At 44.2% G+C, this 14396-nt stretch overlaps 1 protein-coding gene across 7 annotated transcripts in view; it reads right to left on the reverse strand.

Moving 5' to 3' along the window:
• Window positions 1–14396, reverse strand: part of BCORL1 (BCL6 corepressor like 1) — an 860657-nt gene that overhangs the window by 552913 nt on the left and 293348 nt on the right. For 6 of the 7 annotated variants that reach the window (XM_069212828.1, XM_069212837.1, XM_069212844.1 and 3 more), the window contains one exon: window positions 6746–6836. The exons of the other annotated variant lie outside the window; for it this stretch is intronic. In XM_069212828.1, the coding sequence (XP_069068929.1) occupies window positions 6746–6836 (91 nt within the window). The remainder of the gene's footprint in view (window positions 1–6745; window positions 6837–14396) is intronic. 7 annotated transcript variants of the gene reach the window in all.

A 14396-nucleotide genomic window follows, 5' to 3' on the forward strand; every position in this document is an offset into this window, starting at 1 on the left:
GTCGTCGTCTTCGCTAATGATGGTCTTGTGGATGAAACAGTGATGACTGTCGTCAGCGATACTTCAGTCAATGGTGTTAATGCCATTAACTGTGTTTTGTGAGTAGTTTTAATTCTCCTCGTTGACGGCTCAGTTGACAAAGTCAGCTGACGTTTCCCAGACTTTACAGATGGAGTGCTGGGATGAGGAGAGGCCTCCTCTGTGGACCTATGTTTTCTTTTCTCCTTTTTCAGAGGGTCTTTCTGATGAATTTTCAAGGCCTTCTCAGACGATCCCCAGGGCAGAGGATCTTGCTCTCGTGTGACGTCACAGAGGTGTCACTGGCCTCCTCAGAAGTGGTAGCTTTCTGTAGCCACAGAAGATGCCTCCCTCCCTGTCCTTTTAAGGTCTTTGATGAAAAGATAGAACATATTTTGCACTCCTTTACCTTATGTTGGGAGTAGAGGCAATAACGTCAGTCCTTATGTGGGTCATCCACATGCAGCCTTTTCCTTCCACAGGCTTTGCAGGGTCAGAAAAGGCCTTTCTTGGAAGAATCAGACATGAGAATTGTCAGGATATATCAAACTTTAGAGAAGAAAAAACTGAGCACAGCTCAGTGAGACTCCCTTTACACGACCTGTAGTAGAAAATCTGAGGGATTCAGCCTCTCTTGGGAGTATTTTACAGGGTGCTGTCACCTGATTGACTATAGTTCAAGTTTGGCCTTTTTTATTTTTAGGTTTTGCTGGCGCTGAGCAAGCAAAGTCTTTTGTAAGTAAAAGAAACCTTACAACAGGCTTACAGCCCACCTCCAGCTTTCCATTTGTTCACCGGCTTTTAACTCTGTTTATCTTGCTTTTTATTGGTGCAGGCATGTAATTTCCTGTTCGTTTCTTGTCAAAGTTTTTCGTTTTCATGATTGTGTGGATCGTGACCAAGTACTCTTTCCTGTTGCAGAATCCTTCCGCCATACCTGAGCTATTTTCTGTATTTTGTGACATAGCTTGATTGTCGACCACACATATTTTTAGGTTTCCCCTGCTCAGCACATGTGCTGAACTAGTTTTGTCAGGAGCTGAAGATCGTAATCAAGCTTGTTCATGTACTGGCACACTGTACGTTTGACTGTTTATAAAGAAAACCTTGTTTTCAAGACTGTGACTGTTTTAAAAATGTATTTTTTTATTTATTTGTGACATAGGTTGATTGTCGACCACATATATTTTTTTGTGAGGAGCTAAAGCTCGTAATTGAGCCTGTTCGTGTACTGGCACATTGTATGTTTGACTATTTTTAAAGCAGGCCTTGTTTTCAAGACCGTGGGCATTTTAAAAATGCATTGTTTTTTATTTGTGACATAGCTTGATTGTCGACTGAACTTTTTTTTTATGAGGAACTGAAGCTCGCTGTCTGGACAGAGCTTTTTACAGAGCTGGAAGAATTTAAATTTATAGTACAAAACATCCGTTTGAGTTTCGGCTTGACTTTAACATATGGTGATTTGAGACAATTAAAAATTGTTTAGGGCCTATTCACTCTGTAGACTTGCCAAATTGTTAATGCTCACGATAAGATCTTTGACATCAAACAGCCAGCCAACCAGGCCTACATGCTTACATCAATGTTTTGTTTTCGTCTTTCACTTTCATGATCAAAACACATACTTTAGGCTTCCAGGGTGCCTTCTTACTACCAATAGTAGAACAGGAATATTGCTTTCTTCTTAACTTAGTGAAAACCTGCTTTAATATGTTTAGTAAAATGGAGCACAGTGTTAGGTAAAAGTGACAGTGCAATTGTATTCTTAAATAAGTCTGTGTACTGCAATTACTGTTCATTTCTGTAACTGAAAAAAAATTAATGAGGACATTTCACCCTCTTTGTGATTTTTAAAATGATGTACTGTGAACTTGGCACAAGGGCTTAAGAACGCTTGACATGTGCTTTTTGTTGCTTACCATATAACATTACCTTTTTTTTTTTAAGGCACATTGGAAATAAGTCATTAGGAGGCAGTTTGAAATCCTGGTTATTCAAGTTAAAAATTAACCATATTAAAAGATTTACACGGCTATGATATTTAATAACTTACAAACATATTTATTAATATGTTAAACTATATGTAGCTAGATACCTGCAGAATGTTTACAGTGAGGCTCAGGGTTGTGCTTGGGCTGTTTGTTTCATTTATGGGCAGCTTACAGTGGCAGCTGCTCTACAAACTGAGCTGTATCACTCCGTGGTGGCGCAATGTATGTGTACGTTTGGCTGTTTGTAAAGCAGATTTTGGCTTCAAGAACGTGGGCGTTCCAAAACATGCCCTTGTTTTATTAAATGGTATGGGCCCTTTTTATGCGTTGTATGAGTATTCAAAGTTGTAAGGGAATGCTGTTTAATTTGTCAGTAAAAACTTGATGTTTGCTGTGATGATAGCGGCTCGAAGACTTTAAAGTAGGAAACATCAACATTAGCTTTTTCAAATATGAAACTACAAAACAAAAAATAAAAGATGTTACAATGGCAAAGCTTGCTGGCTTTGCCAGTGCTTGTTTAAAAAGTACATAGGCTATGAAAGTGACTTCATTGTCTTTATGACCTATGGAAATTATACATATTGCTTTACTATGGTACCGTGGGACTCCCACTTCGATGATGGGGAAAGATTCAAGCATATGAATCTATAAAAGATCCAATACTGGAAAAACATATTTCTTTTTTTCTGAGGGTTGAAAACATGCTTTTAGCATCAAAAGACTGTACCTGGTTGTGAGCCTGCACTGCCATTCCCCCCTCTTGATGTTGGGAGAGTTTGTATCCCTTAGTTTCTAAAATGAGGGGAACAGCAGGATTTCTCTATTTCAGCCCAGGTCTCTGTTATGGTCACATTAGACGAGTCTGGTTACTAAAATTACAGAACAGCTTAAATTATCCCTCTGTGGCATACACATCATTGGAAATCATGGCTCAAAGATGATTTAAATCCAAACCCCAAAAATATTTTTTGTAATTTTGATTTTAAATGACTGTCAATACCAGAGAAAGTAATCGAAGCACCAACTCCATTCCAATCCCTAAGAGAGATTCTCGTATAACACTGACTTTGCAGGCAGGCTGAAGCTAACTGGTCTCTCTCTGAGCTGTGGCTGGTGTTCCCCCAATAACGCAGAACATCAAGACCCATCATCTGATAACCAATCCCTGAAGCTGGATACATCCAAGCAAAATGTTAACTCCTGCAGATGTTCAACTGCAAAACCCTCACCCCATGCCTGAGATGTGCAATACTAGGCAAGGCAGGAGAACAAAATACTGACTTACAAAAAGAACATGGGGTTGAGGACACAAGAAGATGTGGCAAAATGGAAAGCAATCTTGATGTCTTTTGAGGAAGAGACTGCAACCTTATGAGCACTGAACGCATTAAGTATACTTGATAACACCAACTAGCAGTAACTGGGATGGCTGAAGTGCACATAAATGATTACGTACGAAATAACAGGTAGGTTTGCAATGACAACAACACAATACAAAAGATACAAATTCTACAGAGCAATAATCCTCAAAACGAATTATTATAATAGCATGAAAGGCAGATTTGGGTACATAACATATAAGTAGTAAACCCACCACTAGTTGTTATTGTTGATGCAGTGGTTTACTTGGAAACAATAAATGAGAGTTGATTCTTCTTTAATAAAAATTTACAGGTGAAAGAATAGTTGTTAACCGTGCTTCTACAAAATAATGGAGGGCTCTAAAAATGTGAATCACGCCACAATTTGCTATTGCTTGTTTACTGGAAGTTTATAAACGTTAATGAAATATATTTTAAAAAACACTCCAAAAGTGAAGAGTCCATTTCATGTCCGACACTGAAGTGGTATTATCCTTAATGACTTGCACCTGTCTGCCCTGAAGTGTCCTCTTGTGTAGAAACTATAGAAAAATGTAAGGTAGGTCCAGTAAGTAGAGCCTTTAGATGCCTGAAAGGCTGATCAAAGGAGATGGAACCATGCTGATTTCGGAAGAGCATTTGCATCCTTCAAACACTGCAAATCCCAAATCACTTGAAAAACAGGGCAAATTGTGTCCTTCAAGTCTCTATAGAATTTGTTCACTTTAGTTACAGAGAGAAGGGGAATGCATTCTCAAACATGCCCAAGGCACCAGGGAAATGCACCAAGTCATAAAAGCTTAAAAAATAGAAAGATGCCTTTGCAAGCTGAATACGATTCTTTTAAGATAATAGAAAACAGAATAACTACTTACTGAAACTGGAAAGCCTTTCCAAGGGCAGAAATGCTTCACAACATCAAGTGCCCGAAATTGTTCTGATATAGCAAATTGATTAAGTCAAGGGTCAAAAATAACTGCTTCCTATTTACTGCAGATAAAACTGTTGTAAAAGAGTGGTTGTAAGAGACAAGCTTCCAGGCATGCAAGTCTGAAGAACTCGCCCTGATCAACCAGTCATCCAAATACGGATAAATAGTGACTGAAACCACTGCCAAGATCTTTGTACATTCTCTTTGGTGGAAAAGTGGGAGTAGGTTGAATTAAAAATGGAGATGTCCTAAAGTTAACCTAAAATACTTCATGTGCAAGCATGTTATTAAGATGTGGAAATAGGGTCCCTAAAGATCCAGGAACACCATTCCGTCTTGCATCTGTTAAGCCAAAATCACTTGGAATAAAGTAATTATTTGGACCTCTCGTTTTTCAGGAACATTCTCAGAATTCTAAGATCTACAAAAAAGGACTTGAGTCTCTTATTCCTATTTTACTCGAAATGTGACAATAATGCAAGGAGAGGCCTTTTACACACAGAGAATGTGCAACCAATTCAATAGTAACATTCGTGAACACAACGGCAAACTACATGATCAAGTTGTTAGTATGAGGGCACATCTATATCCTTGAAGGGAAGTCTAGTACGCTCATGCAAGGACAGTAACCATCAGATCAGTTGGCTCACATAATGCATGGCTATATTTGGGCAAAAGACAGGTAGTATCAGATGATCTGCAGGGCAGACTTCTCAACAAACATCTTTCCCAATGAGTGAATTTCTTTTTGACACTGCATCGAGTGGATTTGGAGGAATAGTGTTTTAGTTCAACTTAGAAGCCAAAGCTAGCACTATGAGACTCTCCAGCATTTCAGGACTAAATAAGCAAGGTGGATTAGATAGAGCAGAAAAATCCGGAAGCTGTCTAGGTAAACAGCAGACAAGGCTTAATCCAAGGGTTCTTAATCTGATCCATTCGTGGCTCACTAAAAAAAGTATTTAATAAGAAACTTCCTTCCCTGGTAGGATCACTGCAATGCTTATATAAATCAATGTAATAAATAAATACATACATACACCAATAAATAAGTAAATAAAATAAAACAAATGGCATTTTCTGATTCACAGCTAAATATTGAGCCTGTACAGCGGAAGAAGGTCCCCAAAGTGTTGGCAACAAATGTTTCTGGATATTTATCTTGCTCACTGGCACTTCACATATCAGCAAAAAGGCATGTGTTAGAGTACAGAGGAGGTACGAAATTCCTGCTCTGAATTATCATAGCCCTTTGTAGGAGAACTAGGAAGGTCAAAGCATTATAGTCAGACTCTAACAAGCTATATACTCTCTTGAACTGCTCTTCTCGTGAAATATATGGTATGTCACCTATCAAATCCTATCTTGGGCCTCTTGAAAGTACTTTTTGTGGATATCCCTCCTTAAAAATGTCTTCAGGACTGTCTGATCAGTTACAATCCGTAACGGCCTTAATAAGTGATTGAATGGGAGATTTCAATGAGTGTTTTCGTGGTAAAAGTACCAAAGCACTGAAAGCTCATATTGAGCAAAGGAAGAGAATAAGAAGTCATCCCTACCCAGCAAATACGATTCTACAGAGATGCCCAGAGATGAATGTTGTAAAAAAAAAAAAAAAAAAAAAAAAAAGGATATCCTCCAGGGAGAACACCATCTTCACCATCTGTTGCAATGGACAGCACTTTTCACCCATCTTACTGTGAAACACCCTCAATAAAACAAACTCACTACCCATGCATGTGCCACACATGGAGATATGCAGTTAACAAATTTAAAGGACTCTCCGTGCAGGGGTGCAGGTTAAGTACTGTACCTCTAAACTCGAATTACATTGTCACTATCACAATTCACTGGGTAACCTAGCATGACAGGGCTAAACCATCCTCACTTAGCTTGAGGATTCACTTTGAACAACAACCTGTCTTCATAGATAGGCTAGGCTGAAAAGAGCACAGTAAATTAAATACATATAACTGCAACACATCCAAAGTAGTCAGATTCTTGAGCAAATGGAGCAAACGCATAGCTATGAAGTGTGTTTGTGTGCCCGTCTCTCAGGCAAGTGTCAAGGTGTAGCTGTGTTGGTTACTTTGTAATTGTACATGTGTGCCATTTGCAATACAAGTGCCTAAGTGACAGAGTTTAAGGCACTAGCAATACTGCTTAGTTTGTGCAAGAGTGCGTCCATAGAAGGGTCTTCACTGCTGTTTGGAAAGTCCACGAATGAGGTAATCTTTAAAAAAAAAAAAAAAAACTGCAGACATCTCAAGAAAGTGTCCACTGATTTCAATGGATGACTGAAACATTACCATGTGAAATGTTTTTTTCTTTAATTTAAAATAGTATGATGCATTGGATGATTAAACAAACTGACCCAATTGAAAGCTTACTACAAAGAAGATTCATCCCAACCTAACGTCCATTTATAGACAGGTTACCTTGGACAAGCCACTGTTTACACAATCATCTTTGGATCCCACACCCTCTGAGATGGCAGTCTTGGAATCCACACCCGAGAGAGGGGTTATTCTGCCAAAAAAAAACACAAATATAAAGATAAACTGTCACATATTGAAATATTTTGACTATTTGGCATTCAGTTGGAGCAATTTCAGTGTGTTTAAGTTACTCATTGAAACAGTGTATAACAGTGTGTTGAATACGATGTAGAATTAAGGAAACTATCTTTTGTGAAGTGGTCATGTGACAGTAATTCTGCAGTTCAATGCAATAAAAAAAAGACACGATGCTTCAGTGAAGGAGTCGAACTGTTTTTTTGACTGATGACTAGAAGAAAACAGACCACAGCCTCTGTCATGTCCTTGTGTGACCGAGAGCAGGTGCTTCCTCACAGTGGTACGGAGTATACCACACCAATGATAGGTGGGCCCAGAAATGCATTAATGTGCAACTCTTGAGCGACTTAGAGTACAGTGTTCCACTTTTTCACATGGCTTGGAAAGTCAAGGGAAGTGGAAAAGCGTAGGTGCAGGAATGAGCAGAGGTTATGCATTAGACCTATTTTCTTTTTTTAGAGACTCAGCCTTTCTTGACACCTCCCACTAAACCTGCAGTGTAGTTTTGCTGCTTGCACCTCCGCCCCCCCACCTAAGCAGGGTAATGGGACAACAACATGCAGGACTGCTAAAGACGATACCATTAAAACTCCGTCTCTGTGCAATTATAGATCACTTAAAAAGGCACATGGAATGCTCCCCCTCCTGGTTCTCCCATCCACTCCCGACAAACAGCAAATAAAACAGGATCTACATTTTCATTTAAGCCAATCAGACTTTGTACTAGATATTTGTAGAGGGTTGAGCATGCAAATCCGCAAACCTTAAAAAAACAAAAAACAAACAAAACATAATGCATAATCACCCTACAATGTAGCATTCTGGTAATCTGACATGACACATACAAATCTGTAAATACACTGCAACACTTTCACAACTGGCATGTAAAGCCACACTTCGTGTGGTGTGCCGGTCCTGTTGCAGATAATCAAAGTATATAAATAAAATACTCCCCAGGGAAATTGGTAAAGGGTTCAATCTATTACCAAAGAGGTGATGGCACAATATCTAGTCAAGCACAGTCCATGCTGCAGCACACAGCTTTACAGTATTCATAGGCTATCGGACTGTCTATACAAGGTAACATCATATAAAAGAATAGACATTAGAATGGACTGCCTCTCTCCTTTGCTTCGTTTTGAAACGCACCCAAGTGGCTATTAAAGGAATCAACAGAAGCTGACCCGCAGCAGTTCTGAACATCCAGTCACAGTTTTTTTCATAATGTATATGTTTATGAATCAACATCTTTTCTATTTAAATGGTCCAAAGGTACCTCCAAATTCATGAAAGTTTGTCTTATGCTAGCACACACTTTAATGACTTTAATTATAGTGGAGTTCCCAGTACGTACGCTGTTGTTCTTGAACGTTGGAGGTGGATGTGGATAAAATATTTATTAAAGCGCAGTTAGGTCACCAACGCTACATGGAATTCTAATGGTTCAGCTCAAGTGATTTCTAGGAACTTTGGCCTGGTGTCAAAAGGTACTTTTAGGGGAGACGTGGCTTGTCAGCAGCCAAGATGGCCACACTGTAAGGGAGCTCCGGTGAGCTCAAGTAATAAACCCCGTAATCCGTAAAGAATTTGAATACATCGAAGCAGAAATCGCCCCCACAGTCGAAATAAAAGTAGTAGTACACAGGATGAGCGTGGAATTGCGATGGGGGCAGCTGGTGTTCCGGCCAAACAGTGGTCTAATGCGGTGACTGAGGGTAAGGAGCGACACGCATGAGGAGCCAGAGATTGGTAGCGGCCACTAGCAACAAGTGGAGCACAGCACCTGTGGGGCGCCCGGGCCGCAGCAGAGAGGACGAGGGGGCGCAGAGTCACGCTGGGCCGGCGGCGGACAAGGGAGTGAGGCCCAGGAGAGTCTTGCTCGGACAGTGGATCGACCGGGGGGCTGGCGACAAGGTGGAGGACGATGGGGTGAGCGGGGTGGCCCCGGGGCTGCCGGAAGAGGGAGTGCAGGTCGCCAGTGGGGACAGCCGTGCCTGATCCGGGGCTGCCCGGGAGGTGGGCGCGGGACCCATTGACCCCCCCTCTCCTGGTGGAGCACATCAGAGGGACGGGGGAGAAGGCCGCAGCAAAGCTGGTCGGCGTTGGGCCAAGGAGTGAGACGCCCAGTAGGGGGACCTGAAGAAAGAAAAAAAAATAGTTAGAACAGCGGAGCGGGCCCCCGCAGGACAGAAAGGGGACAGTGAGGGCCCGACAATGGGGCTGGCTCGGTCCTGCACCGCAAGTAGTACCTACCCTGGTAGCAGGTGAAGGAGAAGGTAAAGGCATGCACAGCAGGAAGCGGCGTCTGGACCAGAGAGAACGCATCGCAGCATGATGAGGCCTTTGCAGGTAACAGCGTGAGGGGGCTCAAAGCAGAGCATCTGAACCGGGAGTAGAAAGGAATAATAAGAGCAGAGCTATAGTGACCTACACAGCCCTACGAGGCCTGCAGACAGAGCGGGGGAAGCACGTTGTGTGGTTGCTGGCCTGTCGTGGCTGGGAAGTACAAGCTGTGGAGACCCCTCCCATTCCCCAGTTGGACCAGGTGCCACTCTCCAAAGGAAAAACAAAAAAAAGAAAAGACAATGGTGTAGGAAGCTGTCTCTGTATATACTATCTCAAAGTGAGAGATAGTGAGCACAGGGTCCATTGGTTCCCCAAGAGGCTTGATAGAGGCAATAATAGATAATACTAATGCTCTATTTGTGGTAGTGTGGTCGAGAAGTTAGGCTTATCAGAGGGTAGTGTTAAGCATTTGTTGTACACACACAGGCAACAAATGAGTACACATACTCAATGACAACTCCAGGCCAATAGGTTTTTATATAGAAAAATATTATTTTCTTAATTTATATTAGAACCACAAGATTCAGATTGCAGGTAAGTACATTAAATGTAAGGTACTTTGCATAGGTAAATATAGAACTTTGAATCAAAACAGTAATGTACACAGTTTGGCATAAAATACCAATATGCTATTTTAAAAGTGGACACTAGAGAATTCAACTGTTCCTGGGGAAGGTAAGTACAGGTTGGGGGCTGTGGGTGCAGTGCTTCTTCCAGGGGTCAGGTTCTTTGTTACCGGGCAGTCACAGTCAGAGGGGTCCTCTGGATTCTCTCTGCAGACATCGTCGTGGGGGTGCAGGGAGGTCATCTCAGGGTGGACACTTTGTTGGAGTCCCTGGGGGTTCGCTCTGCGGTGTTGGTTTCTCTGGACACAGGCCGGGGGCTTCAGGTGCAGAGTGGTGGGGACTCACTTCAGGAGTGAGGTGAGAGTCCATTTAAAGATGGTTTCTTCTTTGTTACTTTGGAGAGAGCCGCTGTCCATTGGAGTTTCTTGGTCCTTTGGATTTGCAGGGCAGTCCTCTGAGTCAGCAGAGGTCACTGGGCCCACTGTATGTGTCGCTGTTGCAGGTTCTTTGAATCTAGAGACAGGCCGGTAGGGCTGGGGCCAAAGCAGTTGTCGTCTCCTTCTTCTCTGTGGAGTTTTCAGGTCAGCCGTCCTTCTTGTTAGGTCGTCGGGAATCTAAAATCCTGGGTTCCAGGTCGCCCCTAAATACTGAATTTAGGGGGGTTTTAGGGCTATAGGCAGTAGCCAATGGCAACTGTCCCTGAGGGTGGCTACACCCTCCTTGTGCCTCTTCCCTTTGGGGAGGGCACATCCCTAATTCTATGGGCTAAACCTCCAAAGCAAGATGGAGGATTTTCTAAGGAAGGGGCACCTCAGCTCTGGACTGTCCTGGCTGGAGGGTGACTCCTCCTTGTTTTTCTCATTATCTCCTCCGGACTTGCCGCCCAAAGTGGGGGCTGTGTCCAGGGAGCAGGCATCTCCACTAGCTGGAGTGCCCTGGGGCAATGTACACAAAGCCTGAGCCTTTGAGGCTCACTGCTAGGTGTTACAGTTCCTGCAGGGGGGAGGTGTGAAGCCCTTTCACCCAGTGCAGGCTTCGTTTCTGGGCTCGGAGAGCACAAAGGCTCTGCACCCCAGGGGGTCAGAAACTCGCCTCTCAGTGGCAGGCTGGCACAGACCAGTCAGCCCTGCACTGAAGGATTGGGTAAAATACAAGGGCCATCTTCTAAGATGCCCTCTGTGTGCATTTGTTAATAAATCCAGCACTGGCATCAGTGTGGGTTTATTATTCTGAGAAGTTTGATACCAAACTTCCCAGTATTCAGTGTAGCCATTATGGAACTGTGGAGTTCGTTTTGACAAACTCCTAGACCATATACTTAATATGGCCACACTGTACTGAAAATGTCTAAGAATGGACTTAGACACTGTAGGTGCATATTGCTCATGCAGCTATGCCCTCACCTGTGGTATAGTGCACCCTGCCGTAGGGCTTTAAGGCCTGCTAGAGGGGTGACTTACCTATGCCACAGGCAGTATATTGTGTGCATGGCACCCTGAGCAGGATGTCATGTCGACTTTCCTTTTTCTCCCCACCAACACACACAATCTGCAATGGCAGTGTGCAAGTGTTAGGTGAGGGGCCCCTTAGGGTGGCACAACACATGCTGCAGCCCTTAGGCACCTTCCCTGGTCACACCCTGGGTTGACCTCTAAACCCCTCCATGTCAATGTATGCAGAGGGAATCCCGAGGACACCCCTGACCGTGAGCTCTGGAGGAAGATATCTGACGCCTAGAAAACACACTGCACCCGCAGACCCCAGGCCTTGGAGAAACCGACCGCTGGTGCCTCATCGTTCAGCAGGTGGCCCTCCTTCCTGTCCGACCAGTGGTGTGCCAGAGACGCACCTCCCTCCCCGCCCCCATCACCCACCCGCAAACCTCTCCTGCAGCCTCTGAGTGACTCCTTGGGTCTCCTCATAGACCAACATTGGAAACCCGACATCCTGTTTGCACCCTTCATCCAGCCGCCCCTGTGCCGCTAAGGGTGTGTGTTTGGTGCCTACTTGTGGCCCCTCCAGTGCTCTTATAATCCCCCCTGGTCTGTCCTCCTAAACCGCAAGTACTTACCTGCCAGCAGACCAAGTTCAGAGTGCTCCCTGTCTACATAGGAACCCAAGTTAATTTGGTTCCTCTTTGACCTCTGCACCCGACGGGCCCCGTGTTGCTGGTGGTGGGTGTTTGGGGTTAGCTTGAACCCCCAACGACGGACTACCTAAACCCCGGAGACAAGAACTGTAAGTTGTATACTTACCTGCCAAATTGTACAATCTTTGCTTCCTCAGGAACTGTTGAAAAATGCACTGTCCACTTTTAAAATAGCTTTTTGCCATTTTAAGAAAAACTGTATACATTGTCGATTCTATTCAAAGTCCTGATCATATATAAATGCAAAGTACCTTTCATTTTATGTACTTACCTGCAAACTGAATCTTGTGGTTCTGAAAATAAATTAACAAAATATATTTTTCTATATAAAATTCTATTGGTCTGGAGTTAAGTCATTGAGTGTGTGTTTCTTCTACTGCTTGTGTGTGTACAACAAATGCTTAACACTACCCTCTGATAAGCCTAACTGCTCAACCACACTACCACAAATAGAGCATTAGTATTATCTATTGTTGCCTCAGTCAAGCCTCTGGAGAACCCCTGGACACTCTGCACACTATATCTCACTTTGATATAGTAGATAAAGAGCCAGCTTCCTACACATATCTTAGAATACCTCAGACCGAGTCCTGAGCAGTGTCATCGGCTAGGGCTCCAGCAGCAGGAGCTGAGGGATCTGGCTGATAATAAGGCAAAAGCTTACACGCTCGCCACCCAGCATTGTTTGTGCGATGTTAGGGATAAGGCCAACAAATTAATAGATAGCGGAGAAGTTGGGTGGTGGCAGTCAGAGACACGACAGGGAAGATATACAATACCAGTGAAGACATTGCCAAAACGTTGGCAGAGTACCATTTGAGGCTGTACGAGTCCAGGGCCAACTTTTCAGCTGTGGACTGTGCAGAGCTCCTGAAGGATGTCTCCCTGCAGGCCCTCTCGATTGAGGACCTAGGTGAGTTGGAGGAGGAACTGTCAGAGGAAGGGATTGGGCAAGCCATTCGGGAGTTACAGTCCAGAAAGCGGCCAGGCCGAATGGCATACCGGTCGAGCTACATAAGTGTGTGGCTTAAGATGCAGCAAAATACATGTTAAAAATGTTCCAGGCAGCTAGGACGGAAGCAATCCTTCCAATGGACCAGAGAGTGGCCACTACAGTAGTAATCCCGAAGAAGGGGAAAAAGCCCAGAGGCCTGCAGTTTATACAGGCCCGATATCACTGTTGAATGTGGAGGTTAAGGTCCTGGCGAAGGTCTTAGCCAATACAATGAGAAAGGTAATTACAATGATGATTCACCTGGATAAAGCAGGGTTTATGACCCAGCGGTTATTAGACTTAACCTCAAAAACCAGTATGGGGTCTTGCATATGACGTAATCCACAGAGGCAGTACTGCCCTCGCTGGACACCAGGATGGCATTCAATAGTATAGAATGGCCATATCTGTTTGTGGCCCTGGCTAGGCTGGGATTCGGCCCTAGATTCTGCGAGTGGATACAACTCCTCTACCAGTCCCCCCTAGCGAAAGTGCAGGTGAATGGGGCACTCTCTCGCTCGTAGCTCTACACAGAGGGACAAAGCAGGGGTGCCCCCTGTCCCTCATAATTTTTGCATTGGCGCTGGAGCCCCTGGCCGCCTGGGTATAGCAGGACCCTTTGGTACACAAGATAGGTAAGGAGGGGATGGGAGGAACGAATCTCTCTATACGAAGACGATATCTTTATGTACGCTACACGACCTGGCGCCATGGTGGATAGGCTACTTCACATCTCTCAAATCTTCTGTAGTTACTCTGGGTACCAGATCAATGAGGACAAGTCCTTGGTCTACCCTTTGACCGGGCCCAACCTTGTATTGCCCTCTCGGTGTGTTGTCCCGGTGGCAACGGAGGGGTTCCGATATTTGGGAATGTACGTCACACGCAATGTACATAGATTTCTGGAAGAAAATTTGCTTTCGCAGCTACGACGCCTCCAGGCTGATGTCTCCTACTGGCAGGGACTGCCACTGTCCCTGATGGGACGTGCCATGCTCTTCAAGATGATGGCTCTTCCACGGCTGCTATACAGTCTCCAAAATACCCCCTACAGGGTGCCACCCGGGGTGTTCCACAACATTATAGTAAGTTGAGGAAACCTCTATGGGACGGGGGTAGCTCACGCATCTCCCTGGCTAAACTCTAGAGGGAGGTGTTTGAAGAAGAATTGGTGGTCCCGGACTCGCGTACCTATTGGCCAGCGCAGCTGTGCACGGTTAATGATTGGGTGTTCGCGGCCGATGACGTCCGAGCATTTCGTGTGGACAGAGAGGCAATGGGGGACCGGCCTTACTATATGTCAGAGGGCGGTTGGACCGGCTACCGTACCACAAACAGTCAGTGGTGAGAGCCTGGAGGGAGACCAATAGATTCCTGGACTGGGAGGGTAAGCTTACAAACAGAACTCCACCATGGGACAGTAAACTGCTACAAGAGGTCAGGAAACTCCAAGGGTTC

The sequence above is a fragment of the Pleurodeles waltl genome, chromosome 2_1 (assembly GCF_031143425.1).
Source record: "Pleurodeles waltl isolate 20211129_DDA chromosome 2_1, aPleWal1.hap1.20221129, whole genome shotgun sequence".
Classification (NCBI taxonomy): domain Eukaryota; kingdom Metazoa; phylum Chordata; class Amphibia; order Caudata; family Salamandridae; genus Pleurodeles; species Pleurodeles waltl.